We start from the raw sequence: 13,063 nt of genomic DNA on the forward strand, positions 1-13,063 counted from the left end.
TATAACCAACATATAGTTGTATTATTAAATAAGTTTATATGAATATTGTATGTTTGTTTGTTAGGAAAAATAGAGCGTAGCAGTTTTGTTCCATTGAAATTGTTACATGAGTTTTGCATTTTTTTAGAGGACGCAATTTTATTTTTGGGTTATGTGTACATATATGTATGTGTGGGACAAGTGTTACGATTCCATAAACTAGTAGTTAAGCGTCTATTAATCCGCCCCTAAAATTAATTCTTGGCTTCTTCGATTTAAGTACGAAAAATACAAGTAAACCATACTATAAGGGAACGGGCTAAAAGATCTTTAAAAAAGAATATCATTATAATGTCTAATAATTTATTAGAATATATAATCTTGTTCTAGAGTTATAACATAATATAAATAAAAAAAACAATACATGACAAATAGAATAAAATCATAAATCAAATGAAAATTACTGCACTGTGTGTTGACTGCATTAGGTACACACATTTGCATTACAATAGGGTACTCGTAGTATTCTAACTTTATTCAAAACAGACAAAGCAGGTGGTAGAACTTAGTTTTAAGCAATTTGTTCTTTATTAAAATAAAAATGAACAGAGAAATACGGGTACTAACATTTGTATCGAGTATCACTTAAGAATGAAATGGGGTGAATGCTCCAGTTATCGGTCGGGTGGCGGTACGAATAAATAATTTTATTTATTATATTAAGTACTTATAGGAATAACATAATCGATTATATTGTTGACCTTATAATTATTACATCATTTTGCCTTTACATTGACCTAGTGAAGAAATATGAATTTAAGGATTTTTTCCCAATTAATTTTCTTAGGAAAAGTGGTCTATCTCGCGCACTCAGAGTCATTTAATGGTTACTTAACCCAGTCCTTAGCAATTGTTTTCCATACAAAATCGTTACTAAGGAATAGTTTAAGTAAGCATTAAATGACTCTGAGTGTGGCATATGTCCTTTTCGAGTAGTTAATCTATGTTCAACCTATTTGAATTTACGTTTTTTATTTGATATCAAAATAAAAATGTATTCTGTTTGTCTTTCTTTGTAATGACATTTTTAAAATTTTGAGGTAATATGAAATTTCAGACCATTTCCTATTTCGAACATTCGGTAATTCGGAATAGTTTACTAAGTTGAAAATATAGTTCCATACAATACGAAGAAGTGTAAACAAATGCTCGTATGATCACGCAGGCGTTGTTTGAATGGTCATTCCTATTTCCTAGTCGAGTGGAGAGTCAATTCAAATGAGTTCTGATTTAATTAAAAACATCTTATAGGATATTTATAGGATAGGTGTTTTCTATATTATTATAATCTATAAATCTATCTGATTCCCTAACTACCCTTAAATTCCGAACCCGTAAAAGACTGGCAATGCGCCTCTAGTGTTTCGGGTGTCTATTCGTGGGGGCCATTGCTTAAACTCAGGTAAACCGTCTGCTCGTGTAAAAATGGATACTATTGGATGGATGGAACTATTACCAAAATGGATACCTACTTTTCGCAAAAGAGATACTACTTTACTTGACAGTGCTTAAAAAGAGTTACTCTCTCTCTCTCTTCTGTCTATAATAGTATTATAAGACGCCAAACATCCCATCCTTCTTTTCCCAACCTATGAACAAATAGGACAAATAATCATTGTTATTGAATAATAAGATAACAAGGAACACAATTGCGGTATGCGCCTCATTCTCGTTTGCTCGCCAGCGTGGCAGCAAACAAATAAGATTGTAATGATCTCCCTGTATACTGTATTTAGTGGCTTATAATGTATAGAAAGCACTCATTCAATGATTAGCAAGAGAAAATAGAACGCGTGTGTCAGTTTTTTTGATAAAAGAAAAAAAAGAATAGAATTGTTTTTTTTTTGTTTTCAAATATGGAAAAGGAAAAAGTGCGGACTAAGGAATTGTTGATTCAAGTTTTGGCTACTGCTATTAGTGAGTTTTTTTTTTGTATCAGGGTGTTTCTTCAAAAAACTTTAACTTTTTTTTAACAAATCATTATTCTCAATTTTCACAATATTGATTTGTTACGTTTTGGATGTATTCTTATGTTGTAAAAAAATTAACATTAACCAACTTTTAATGATTGTAACACAAGTAAATGTCTTATAATGAATCTACTTTATATTTCTTTCGTGTAAATAATAATAATTGTTGGTGAGCCAAATATATAAAATAAAGTTCTCCCTCGTTATTAAGCATAGTGGTAGCTTTTTGTATTGTATTGGTTGAGACCCAGTCACAGCTTAATTTATTGAAACCAAATTTTGAGTTCTAATCGGCAGAATTGTTAACTTTTGGTTGAGGATAATGACGCTATTAACTTGTTTTTTTTTTTCAAGAATCAGCCATCAGCTCTTTAATGCCCCTTTAAAATTGTTGGACTTTCATTTTTAACCTGTTTTCCCGGATTGTTTACGTTTTTATTCAATTGATTGAGAACCATGACAGTTTTGTGTTTCAAAATCGTAATTTGTATTAGGATTTTCAAAAGAATTAATTGATAATGATATTTAATATATTTTTTAAGAATTAATCATCATAAAAAAAATATAAGATAGTAGATAGTTTGAAGTTTGTTTGGGTAGGTCGTGGAATAAATAGAACGTTTTAAGTTTTACAATAGGCTCACCGCCTATTACGTGGGACTTACAACACAAATGTTGAAAAGTGGGTGTACATTGTATAGCGGCATTAAGTGCCGTAATGTGCACCTCTGCCTACCCCTTCGGGGATAAAAGGCGTGACGTTGCTGAAGTTTTACCATACCGCTTTTTATTATACTTTCTCTAAAGGTTTCTTTTCATGCGTGATTTAAAAACATTAGTTATCCTATAGCCAAGAAGAAACATTACGTGTATTTTATAAAAAAAAAGTGACGGCGAATAGGAAAATAAAAAATTTTGATTTATTTTGCTAGTCTAGATGAAATAGTGTTTAGAATTACTTGTGAAGATTTTTATATAAAAACTGATGTATTTTAGTTTGGATCTAACACATAAGTATTCGATTATATTTTTAACATTACAAAGTTATCACCAGTGATAGAAATAGTTAGTGCTTATTAGCCTAAACTTTGAAGTACAGAGAAAAGAAACGGAGACTTCCTTAGTTATTAATGTATCGACTAGATTAACGATATATTAAAGAAGGGCCAAATTAAAAGTAGGTACTTAAAACTGACTAGCATGTATGAAAAGTCTGATGACTAAAACGTAAAGCAAACGCGTATTAAGAGTACAGATGTTTTTTCCCTTAATCGGTCATAATATCACTCATGAAGTAGTTAGATCGTTTAATTTTAGAAGGTCTATGATTTCTACCTGAACAGATCGGAAGGTCTTAATGTGAACCAATATTTCAGAGACTTCGTACAAGCATAATTCATTCTAAATTATAAGAATATAAAAACTACATACAATTATTGATATAAAATACTTGTGTAATTAAGAAATTTAATCTTTAGTGTTAATGTTTAGAATACAGATAATCTTTATATATATAATTCTTCTGTAAGTGTGTATGTCACTGAACTTCTCTTAAACGAGTGGACCGATTTTGATGAACTTTTTTGTGTGTGTTCAAGGGGATCTGAGAATGGTTTAGATTCACAATTTTGTCCGCTGGACAATGTTTTTTTAATTAGTTTTTAATTTATTAGTAGTTGTTGATTTTGGAATGTTTTACATTGGATCCGACAGAAGCGCTACCATCGCAGTGTCAAATATTAATGACGTTAGATATTGTCATAACATTTGAATAACAATTTTCATCAAAAAGGTCCAGAATGTTTTAGCTTATTAAAAAAGTTTAAAATTTTCAAATTAAAGACGTGTAGACAGGACAACGTCTGTCGGGTCCGCTAGTGTATATGTAGTTTTTTAAGAACAATAGGGATCATTAGACATTAGACTTTAAGTTGCGTACGCGACGGGGTCCTTAATAGTTATCTATACATAGGCATATTATTTAAGAACTTATATCAAATTAAAGAAAGCAATAAATAATTTGAATTTAATTACATTGAATTGCTGAATGAAACATCGTCTTATTTTATCATATATTATTATCTTTTTACATTTTTATAATAACTATCGTGAGACTATTAGTAATAGAGAAAAGCTCTATTAGTTTCAAGTCATAGAGGTATTCTTCATCATGAGCACCGTGCGAAGACGCAGCGACGTCGCTTTTTAAATAAAGATTTAACTCAATATCAGTTCAAGTCGACAGACTCTTACAGAAGATGAATTCAACAGATTTTTTGGTAGCAGTCATCTAGGATCGAATCCCAGACCTCGTGATCCATACCCAACTACACAACCAACAGAGCAGTAATTAATAACTTTATAATTATTTAATCTACGATTGTATAATGTATACATGGCGTCAATTATAACCCAATACTATAAAACACGTGGGTATGCTTATCATTTTATTTATTTAAACATATTCTGGGTAAATATTATAATAATGATTGTCATACGTATAGTGTAAGATGATAGTAAATAAGTAGTATATAAGATATATTATTTCCTTAAACAATGCTGTTTAGAGTGAGGGAGGTAGGTTGAGAAACTAGGTTTGTTTTAGCGGCTTTGCTTTTATTGAGGTAGGTAGGTTTTGCTCATCAAAATTACTTCAACAGCTTTTCTGACATTGTAACATTTATCATCTATTAAGAACGCTATAAATGATTAAAATGAAGAATATTTTACTTCTCATATAGTGATAAGCAAAAAATAGTAATCGTCTCTCACAGAGAAACTCTTTGTGTGATCCACAAATTGTTGTTTCGGGTCTGAGTGTTATGTGTACGTGAACTTGTATGTTTGTAAACACAACCATGACACTAGAGAGAATCTTATAGTGGTGGTGTAGGTTTTTTTTAAAATTAAATACTACATTTTCATACCTGAAAAGCGTTGACCTCAGAAACAAGACAATGTATTTATGTATAATTAATTTTTGACTGCCTCGTTGGTTGAGTGGTCTAGTGCAACTGCCAGATAAGAGGTATTGGGTTCGGTTCCTGGGTCGGGCAAAGTATAACTGAGTATTATTCGGTTTTTCTGAAAATTTCTCAGTAGTAGTACGGCGTCTGGAATTGTACCTAGTAAATGGCAATAGGCTCACCCCCTGTTACATGAGACATAAAACACAAAAGGTGAATAGTGAGTAAATATTGAATAGCGGCATTACGTGCCGTAATGTGCACCTCTGCATATCCCTTCGGGAATAAAATTGATTGATTGCGTTATTAATTTTTGTTTTGTATTTCCTTTCCAGTATGTTTTCAAGCATGCCTAACAGGATTCGTGGTATCATGGCCGTCATACACAGTGGGCAACTTCATGTCCAATGAAACAGTCCTATCCAGGCCAATGTCTTCGCTGGATGTCTCACTACTGGGCAGTCTGCCCAACATTGGTGGACTCATCGTCAGTCCGTTTTGTGGATACGCCTTCAACACTTTCGGAAGAAAATATGCTACTATATTGTTTACCGTGCCTTATATTGTAAGTAATATACTAATATTATAAATGTGGAAGTTTGTTTGTTTGGATGTTTGTTCATCACATATCGTATCTTCATCTCGCACTGAAGAATTCTTTGTGCGAACCAAAAATGTTATGGTATAACCCAGTAACCACAAACCAATGTATTCTCAATAAAGTACAGAGCCATGTAATTTACGAGTAGTTTTGTCATGGCCATGGTCAGCCAAAGGCTTCCCTGTGACGTCATTAATGAGACCATTCATAGAAGCCATAATACGTTACATAACTATTTTGGACCTACCTCACGGTACCATGGCAACGTCTAACTTTTCTAATTTTTATGAAATAAGTCGGTAAACGAGCAGGCGGATCACCTGATGGTAAGCAATCGTCGCCGCCCATGGACACCCGAAACACCAGAGGCGTTATAAGTGCGTTACCGGCATTTTGGGAGATAGGAATTTAAGGGTTGTTGGGGAATTAAGGGGTATTTGGGCCTTCGATAATCTCACTCACACAACGAAACACAACGCAATTGTTATTTCACGTTAGTTTTCTGTGAGGCTGTGGTTGATCCGGCCCATTGCACATGTGCCGACGACGCATGGCTCTCCCAACTATATTATTCGAATAAATTCATAATGGCACAAAAATAAGTATATTACAACCATATTAGAACTCATAACATAACTGGGGAAAAAATGGCAATGATAAAATAAAACATATTATTATGCGAATAAAGTTCTATTTCTATTATTTTACTGCGTTTGCGTTGCGTCGAGTAGTCGCAATTACGACTGCTGGGCAAGGGGTCTCGATCTCTCGGGGTTCGATTCCCGTGTCGAGCAAAGTATTACTGGGTATTATCTCAGTAGAAGCACGGAGTCTGGAATTGGGTCCGGTATATGGCAATAGACTCACCCCTTATTACATGGGACTTATAAAACAATTGGTAAAAAGTGGATATACATTGTATAGCGGCATTACGTGCCGTAATGTGCACCTCTGCCTACCTCTTCGGGGATAAAAAGTGTGACGTTGTTTAGTTTTCCTATTATTTTAACGACGTTGTTTGGTTTATTAGTTTTTTTATTATTTTAAGTCATTTTCTTGACCCGTTTCAGTTGACTTTTAACTAATTTCCTTAACTCGTTCCAGTTGACATGGCTGATAATATCAGTGACGTCGAGCGTGCCTCTGGTCCTGGCTTCCATGTGTATCGGCGGCATCGGCATCGCGGGGCAGAACGTGGCCATCATCTACATCTCCGAGATAGCACACGACTCCATACGAGGCGGGCTCACTGCGAGCTCTGCTTCGGGGTATTTCTTAGGTATGTGTGCTTATAATGACGTAATACGACAAGTTATACCAAACATGCATGATTGGGTGTGCGGACGGCGAGCAAGGGTAGCTCGCGGCCAAACCAGAACTAGACCCGTGCAATAAAGAGCCATCAGACTACCAAAGCTGATGCCGACTAGGACCTGCAGACTTCCTAGCGAGTTACCGGAGCTCCGGTTCGAAAAACGGGAGTGGAAATGGGGTGGTTGGCTGATGATTTTCTCCCTCAAAAAAAAACATGCATGATTCTTTATAAGATTTTTAGCTTTATTGCAAAATTTGAAAGTTGAAGAACTGTCGTTTTAGCTCTCTTAGTGTCCCCATACATTATACTAAAGGCCCAAGGAAACGTAGGCGACAAGACACGACAAAGAAACGATCTAGAGCTGCGGTCTACTTAGCGGGTTTACCGGGGCTCCGGCTCGAAAATCAGAAGTAGGTACAGGGTGGTTATCTGATACTCCCTCTCGTCTCACCCAAAGCGGCAGAAAACATTGGATGATTTTCTCTTCTTATTATTTTTTGTATAGAGCAAAAAGTTGCAATGTCTGCAGCATGATATTGCTGAAACAATTTACTTATAATGTAGGGTGTAGGCCAAATGTCGGTAATAAAAGAAATTAACAGCTCACCCAAAAGTATGTAAAAGAATCAATCCTACTTTGAAAACTAACTGAACCAAGGAAGTAACCACTTCATTATTCAACTTTATTCCATATATTCATCGTAATAAAGTTCATCATCCTTTGTCTTTCCAGGTATCCTGATAACATACGCACTGGGCGGCAACTTAGCTTACATGGAGGTTTTATACACACACTTGGGGCTGTCCATACTCTGTGTGTTACTACTTCTGACACTTCCTGAGTCTCCTGTGTTCCTGGTACTTGTGGGAAGGGAAGAGGTATTTTATTTTATTTATTTGTTAATAAAAAATATTTTTACAGCTTAAGCCTGTGGCGACACCTGACAAGTGACAGATGACAGAAGTCGCACATAGGCTATCGACGAGCAAATCAACGGATGACGTCATAAATATCCTGCATCGCACATATGAAATCCCAACGAACAACAGTTGGGCAGAAAGCCTGCCAGGCATGATCACCTCGCCTGGTCGGAGGATCCTCCTTTTCTTAGAGAACTTTACTCTTTGTTCCCTAAAAGCCAATACATTATACAGTTAAAGTGAATTAACTCGACTGGAAACACGGTTTTACTCACGTTTTAAATTAATAATTTACCTATTTCAAGAGTGTTTATATAAACTCTATATTGAATAATTACAGGATGCAGCAAAATCAATATCTTTCTACAGGCAACTGGATGTAAAGTCCAAGGAGGTAGAAGCTGAGATCGCTAAGATCAGACTGCAGATTGACCCGAGACTGGAAACTTTACTTGAAGGAGATAATGGTTAGTAGATTTACTTTTTATTATAGTACTTTTAAGAAAATAAAAAAAAATAATACACCAGTAGAACTGCTTGAGTTAATACAAAAATTTATTTTTTTTAATTAATGAAAAATATTCGTGCGGCGTATCCGCTATATAGGAAATTGTAAAGCGCGCCATCTGTTATTTAGTTCCCGAACTTACTTGTGTTGCTTATGCTGGTTCTTTGCGATAGATGTCGCTGTTGCTAAAACGTAATAATATTTTGCTCAACTGGCGACAATCATATGGAAATGCATGGGTCATATTTGTGACAGTGTGTAAATTAGATGGAGTGGTCTGTTTTAGCTCCATCTCATTTACACGCTGCAACAAAGATGGCAATACTACATCAGCTTCTGATTAGTTTCTGCTAATCCGGTCATAATCGGTGTCGTGTTTGATTCGTTTAAAACATTATGCAATTTTTCGAAGATTCACAGCAGTAGTTAAACTTATACATGTAAACATTTTTCGTTTATATAATTGTGTATTTATGTCATTAAGTTGCAATAGGTAACTTTATTTAATTGACCCGCGCAACTTCGTGCAGAATTTAAGTCAACGCACCAACACATTTTTTTTGCCTAAACAATTAAGTTCAAAATCGCTTGCTCAGCAGTCACGCAAATAACTTTGCAGAAAGATAATTATTGCAGGCTTAGACGAATTAAAAACTGACTACGCGCCCACATAACACGTCTTAGATAACTTTACAATTGTTTTCTTAACTAAGATAATGTAATTATATTTTATATCATTATGGCCACCTCGCAAAACAAAATGACGCAGGGAAAACTATGTAGTATATTATAAAAAAGCAACTTACAATAGCTTTCAAACTAATTAAATTTTTACTTATTGCACAACTTGATTCCTCCTAGTCCTTTCCATCATCGAACCACAAGACAATCGGCGAGGCGTCACCGTTTCATGGTGAATATCCCACCCACTCGCACGAAGCGCTTCGCTTCAAGCTTCCTTGTGCGAACTGCTGGGGAGTGGAACTCCTTGCCGGAGTCTGTGTTTCCTGATGGGTACAACCTGGGTGTCTTCAAAGCCCGAGTGAATAGGTTGCTTATGGGCAGACGTGCTCCATCGTAGGTCGCATCATCACTTACCATCAGGCGAGATAGCGGCCAAACGTCGGCCCATTTAACATAAAAAAACTTATTTGAGTTTATTGTAAGTAAGCGAGGAGGAGTAGGAGATCAGATAGGCCTATGTCCAGCAGTGGACGAGAACAGACTGATGATGTTAATGTTGATGATGAGGGATAAAACAATAAATTGATGAGAATTTGTAGTTTAACATTTGTCTTTTAATTAATTTCAGATCCAGAGACTCTGGGAGAATTAGTAGAAAAGAAATTAGGGGCTCCAGAAGAAAGGAAGAAAGAGTCTGCATGGAAACATTTCAGTAAGTTACTATGCAGTTTATATGATTAGGTGGTGTGTCAAAGGTTTAAGGTTTGCGTTTACGTTACGTCTAGTACATTTTTTTATGAGAACTGTAACGTAACGTAACATCAAGTGCGCAGTTGCGGCCAGGACTATAAAGCGTCTTGGGATTCAAACCTCGAAATTCATAAATATTTTGATTAAAAAAAAACAGTTAATCGGCAAAATATATATGTAGTTAAGTATGCTGAGTAAAGTCCAATATAGTGATATGAGCTGCGTACTACCTGGCAAGTTTTATAAGTACCAGAGCCCCAGCTCTGATTCGAAAAGCAGGAGTAAGAACGGGGTGGTTTTTAGTCAGTAAGAGTCTGACACTCTGAACTCGCTCAAGGCGGGAGAAGTCATTGCATGATATTTCCCCCTTAATAAATAAAAGGATATAGTATTGTAGACGTAACCACATTTTTATTAATACATCTCTGTTAGTTAACAACTCCTTGATGAGCATAAAACCTCGATTCATTAACAATATTTCATCATCTTCCACAGAAAAATCGAAATCATCAAAGCGTGCTCTGATGATGGTGCTTATAATCATGGCTTTAACAATCATGATGGGTTGTGTGGTACTCCAAGTATACGCCGAGCCACTGTTCAAGGAGGCTGCTCCTTCGATGCCGTCCAATCAGTGTGCTATCTTCTTAGCTTTAGACTTCTTGGTAGCTAGCATTTTGTGTGTACTGGCTATTGATCGGTTTGGGAGGAAGGTGAGATAATATTGAATTATATGAACTAACCAACAAATTAAGTGTAAGACACTGATTGTCTTTGATTCTATTTCAGACTAACATTGATTTGCACTTTGTTAAAAGAAGTCTTTTGGCCACGTCAGCAGCCAGCTGTCCCAGATTGTCAAAATCTTAAAAATTTTGTGCATGAAATCCAATCTCTTATGAGATAATCACAATTATTTAAAATATCCTATAAAACAGTTAATTTGAAAATATCTGGAATTATGTCTAGTGTTAAACAGAAAACTAGAATACATAATATCTATAATGTATAACCATTTCCGCATTGTCACGGTAAATGGTATATTACTAGTTAAAACTATTGCCGCTTCTTTAAACAAAATCCTCACTTTTCTTCTTCTTTCTTCAGTTCCTCCTAATCCTGACAGCCGGTGGCTCAGGTATCTGCACAGTGCTGCTGGGAGCACAGCTGCAGTTCCACTGGGCTCCAGCATGGTTCACCGTGCTACTCATATACGGGTTCAGCTTCATATTCACACTAGGATGCGCTGTTATACCATTTGTATTAACGGCTGAAATATTCTTGCCAGAGGTAATGTATATAGTTTTTGTTAGATCATTTTTGCATTGTAATACTTTTTATCTTCCATAGCTTTATTCTTTTTTTTATTTGCATTACGTGGTCAAGTATATAAGTATACATGTAGCAAATACAAAGAGGAGATTTCAAATTTGATTTCCCTTTAACATAATGCAACTCTCCGTGCACCTTACGACCTGTGTATCTGTCTATCTCCGTGTATCTGTCCCATACAAAAAAAAACGTCGCCAATTGTCTACATTTTAATGTGACCACCTTGTGAGCGCTTATAACCAATCTATACCTATTTACAATATCATAAGGCAGGGCCTATTTTGAGTCACAGTACACAATTGCAACTCCTCTTTATACTTGCTTCATGGGTATACAGAAAATGAATGCGTTCATGAAAGAAAAAAAAAACAAGTTTAAATAATGCTCGCCCATTTCTGGTGGAAAAACACCATGACAATTATAAAATAGTCTAACTGATCGATCAACCTCTTGTAATACTTACGTATATCAGTAACCTATATTAGATGATTACTTAACCTTTTCTTCACATATTCCAGGTCAGAAGCTTCTGCAACAGCGTCGTGATGGCGTTCACGTGGATCTTCAACTTCCTCACCTTGGTCATCTTCCACCCCTTAGTAGAAGCTATAGGATTGGGACCAGTATTCTACTTCTTCTCCGTAGTCTGTTTCACTGGGGCTATCTACAGCCAATTCTGCGTCCCAGAGACCAAAGGATTGTCAGCAGATGCCATTCAACTTCTCTTCTTAAAACAGAGAAGACCGAGTATTAAGAATGTTAAGTGAGAGTGAGTTGGACTTTGGTAAACCAATGTTGGAATGTTGGAACCAATGTTTGGTTCGCTTTATGTTGGTCGTTGGTTGTTTGTGTGATATTATTTTTTAATGTGAATTAAATTGTTATTTATTATTGTTGTTATATTTTGTTTCTTTATTTCTTTTACACTTTCCCCACTAACCCCTACCCATTCCTATACTTATTTCTAAATCAGTTTTGTGATAAGTCTTCTATCAGAATAGGGATGATGACGGGGTATGAAAATTAAAAATCTAATTAGTCCGTCAGTTAGGTAATGAAAAAATATTAGACACGTATTTTTTTATTTTGTCATATAAGATAACAATACTTAGATAACACGAATCAAAGTTTAGGAGTGGGAGCTAACTACGTCACTATAGAGTATAAAACGTGCTCTAAAGTGAAGTCACGCGATATTTCAAATCGATATATCTTTGAAAGTATTTGTTTCCGTAAGAAAATAAAAAATACGTGTCTAATATTTTAAAATAATCTACAAGACGGACATTAAAATAAAAATTAGTCATCTACCCTATTATTATAAATGGTTTTTATTTATAGAACATACATTTTAGAACCATTTCTATATTATTGTAGAAATGGTTCTAAAATGTTAAACATATTCTAAAGTTCTAAGCTGGTAAGGTAAGGTAAAGTACGGTTAAATTATTATTTTACTACACAGTCGCAGCCGGTGAGTCATCCGTGTGCTCAAACTAACACTTAATCTCCTAAGCAAACAAGACCGTTGTTCGGAAATCTCGTAGTTTGGAAAATAATTTCAAACTATTTAAGAAAAATGAACTTTATATACCCCTTTTATATATATACTAGTTTTATTTTTATCCAAACAAAACTTCATTGTACTGTGACTAGATCCAAATTTCAAAGTCTTTTAGAATCCTATCATAGCCCAAATATTTACTCTAATTAGATCCCATACAGACACTATTGAATTTGTTAGTGGTAGTCTCATAGTCCAGCACGGTCAAGGATCGTAAGTGAATAAAAAAGTATGATATACGTTGGTCTGTGCCTACAAATTTTTGTTAGACCAAATATTTGTCGAATAAATCATGATTAAATCAAGCTCGGCTTATACTTCACAAAAGTGAACTAATGGACTTAGTATAGAAAGGGCATTCGCATTAACGATAAAGACGAACTTAAAATAGCAAGTTCACCGATAGAACGTAG

At 35.1% G+C, this 13,063-nt stretch overlaps 1 protein-coding gene across 1 annotated transcript; it reads left to right on the top strand.

Annotated features, from left to right (window-relative positions):
* The first annotated feature begins 1,764 nt into the window (after positions 1-1,764).
* Positions 1,765-11,986, top strand: LOC118277661 (facilitated trehalose transporter Tret1-like). Its single transcript, XM_050696544.1, has 9 exons — positions 1,765-1,956; positions 5,311-5,540; positions 6,681-6,855; positions 7,625-7,770; positions 8,153-8,279; positions 9,633-9,716; positions 10,250-10,467; positions 10,862-11,044; positions 11,605-11,986. Exons 1-9 carry the CDS (start codon positions 1,896-1,898, stop codon positions 11,851-11,853), a joined length of 1,473 nt encoding a protein of 490 aa, XP_050552501.1. The 5' UTR covers positions 1,765-1,895; the 3' UTR covers positions 11,854-11,986.
* The last annotated feature ends 1,077 nt before the right edge of the window (positions 11,987-13,063 follow it).

This window comes from Spodoptera frugiperda, chromosome 10 (assembly GCF_023101765.2).
Source record: "Spodoptera frugiperda isolate SF20-4 chromosome 10, AGI-APGP_CSIRO_Sfru_2.0, whole genome shotgun sequence".
NCBI classification, from domain to species: Eukaryota; Metazoa; Arthropoda; class Insecta; order Lepidoptera; family Noctuidae; genus Spodoptera; species Spodoptera frugiperda.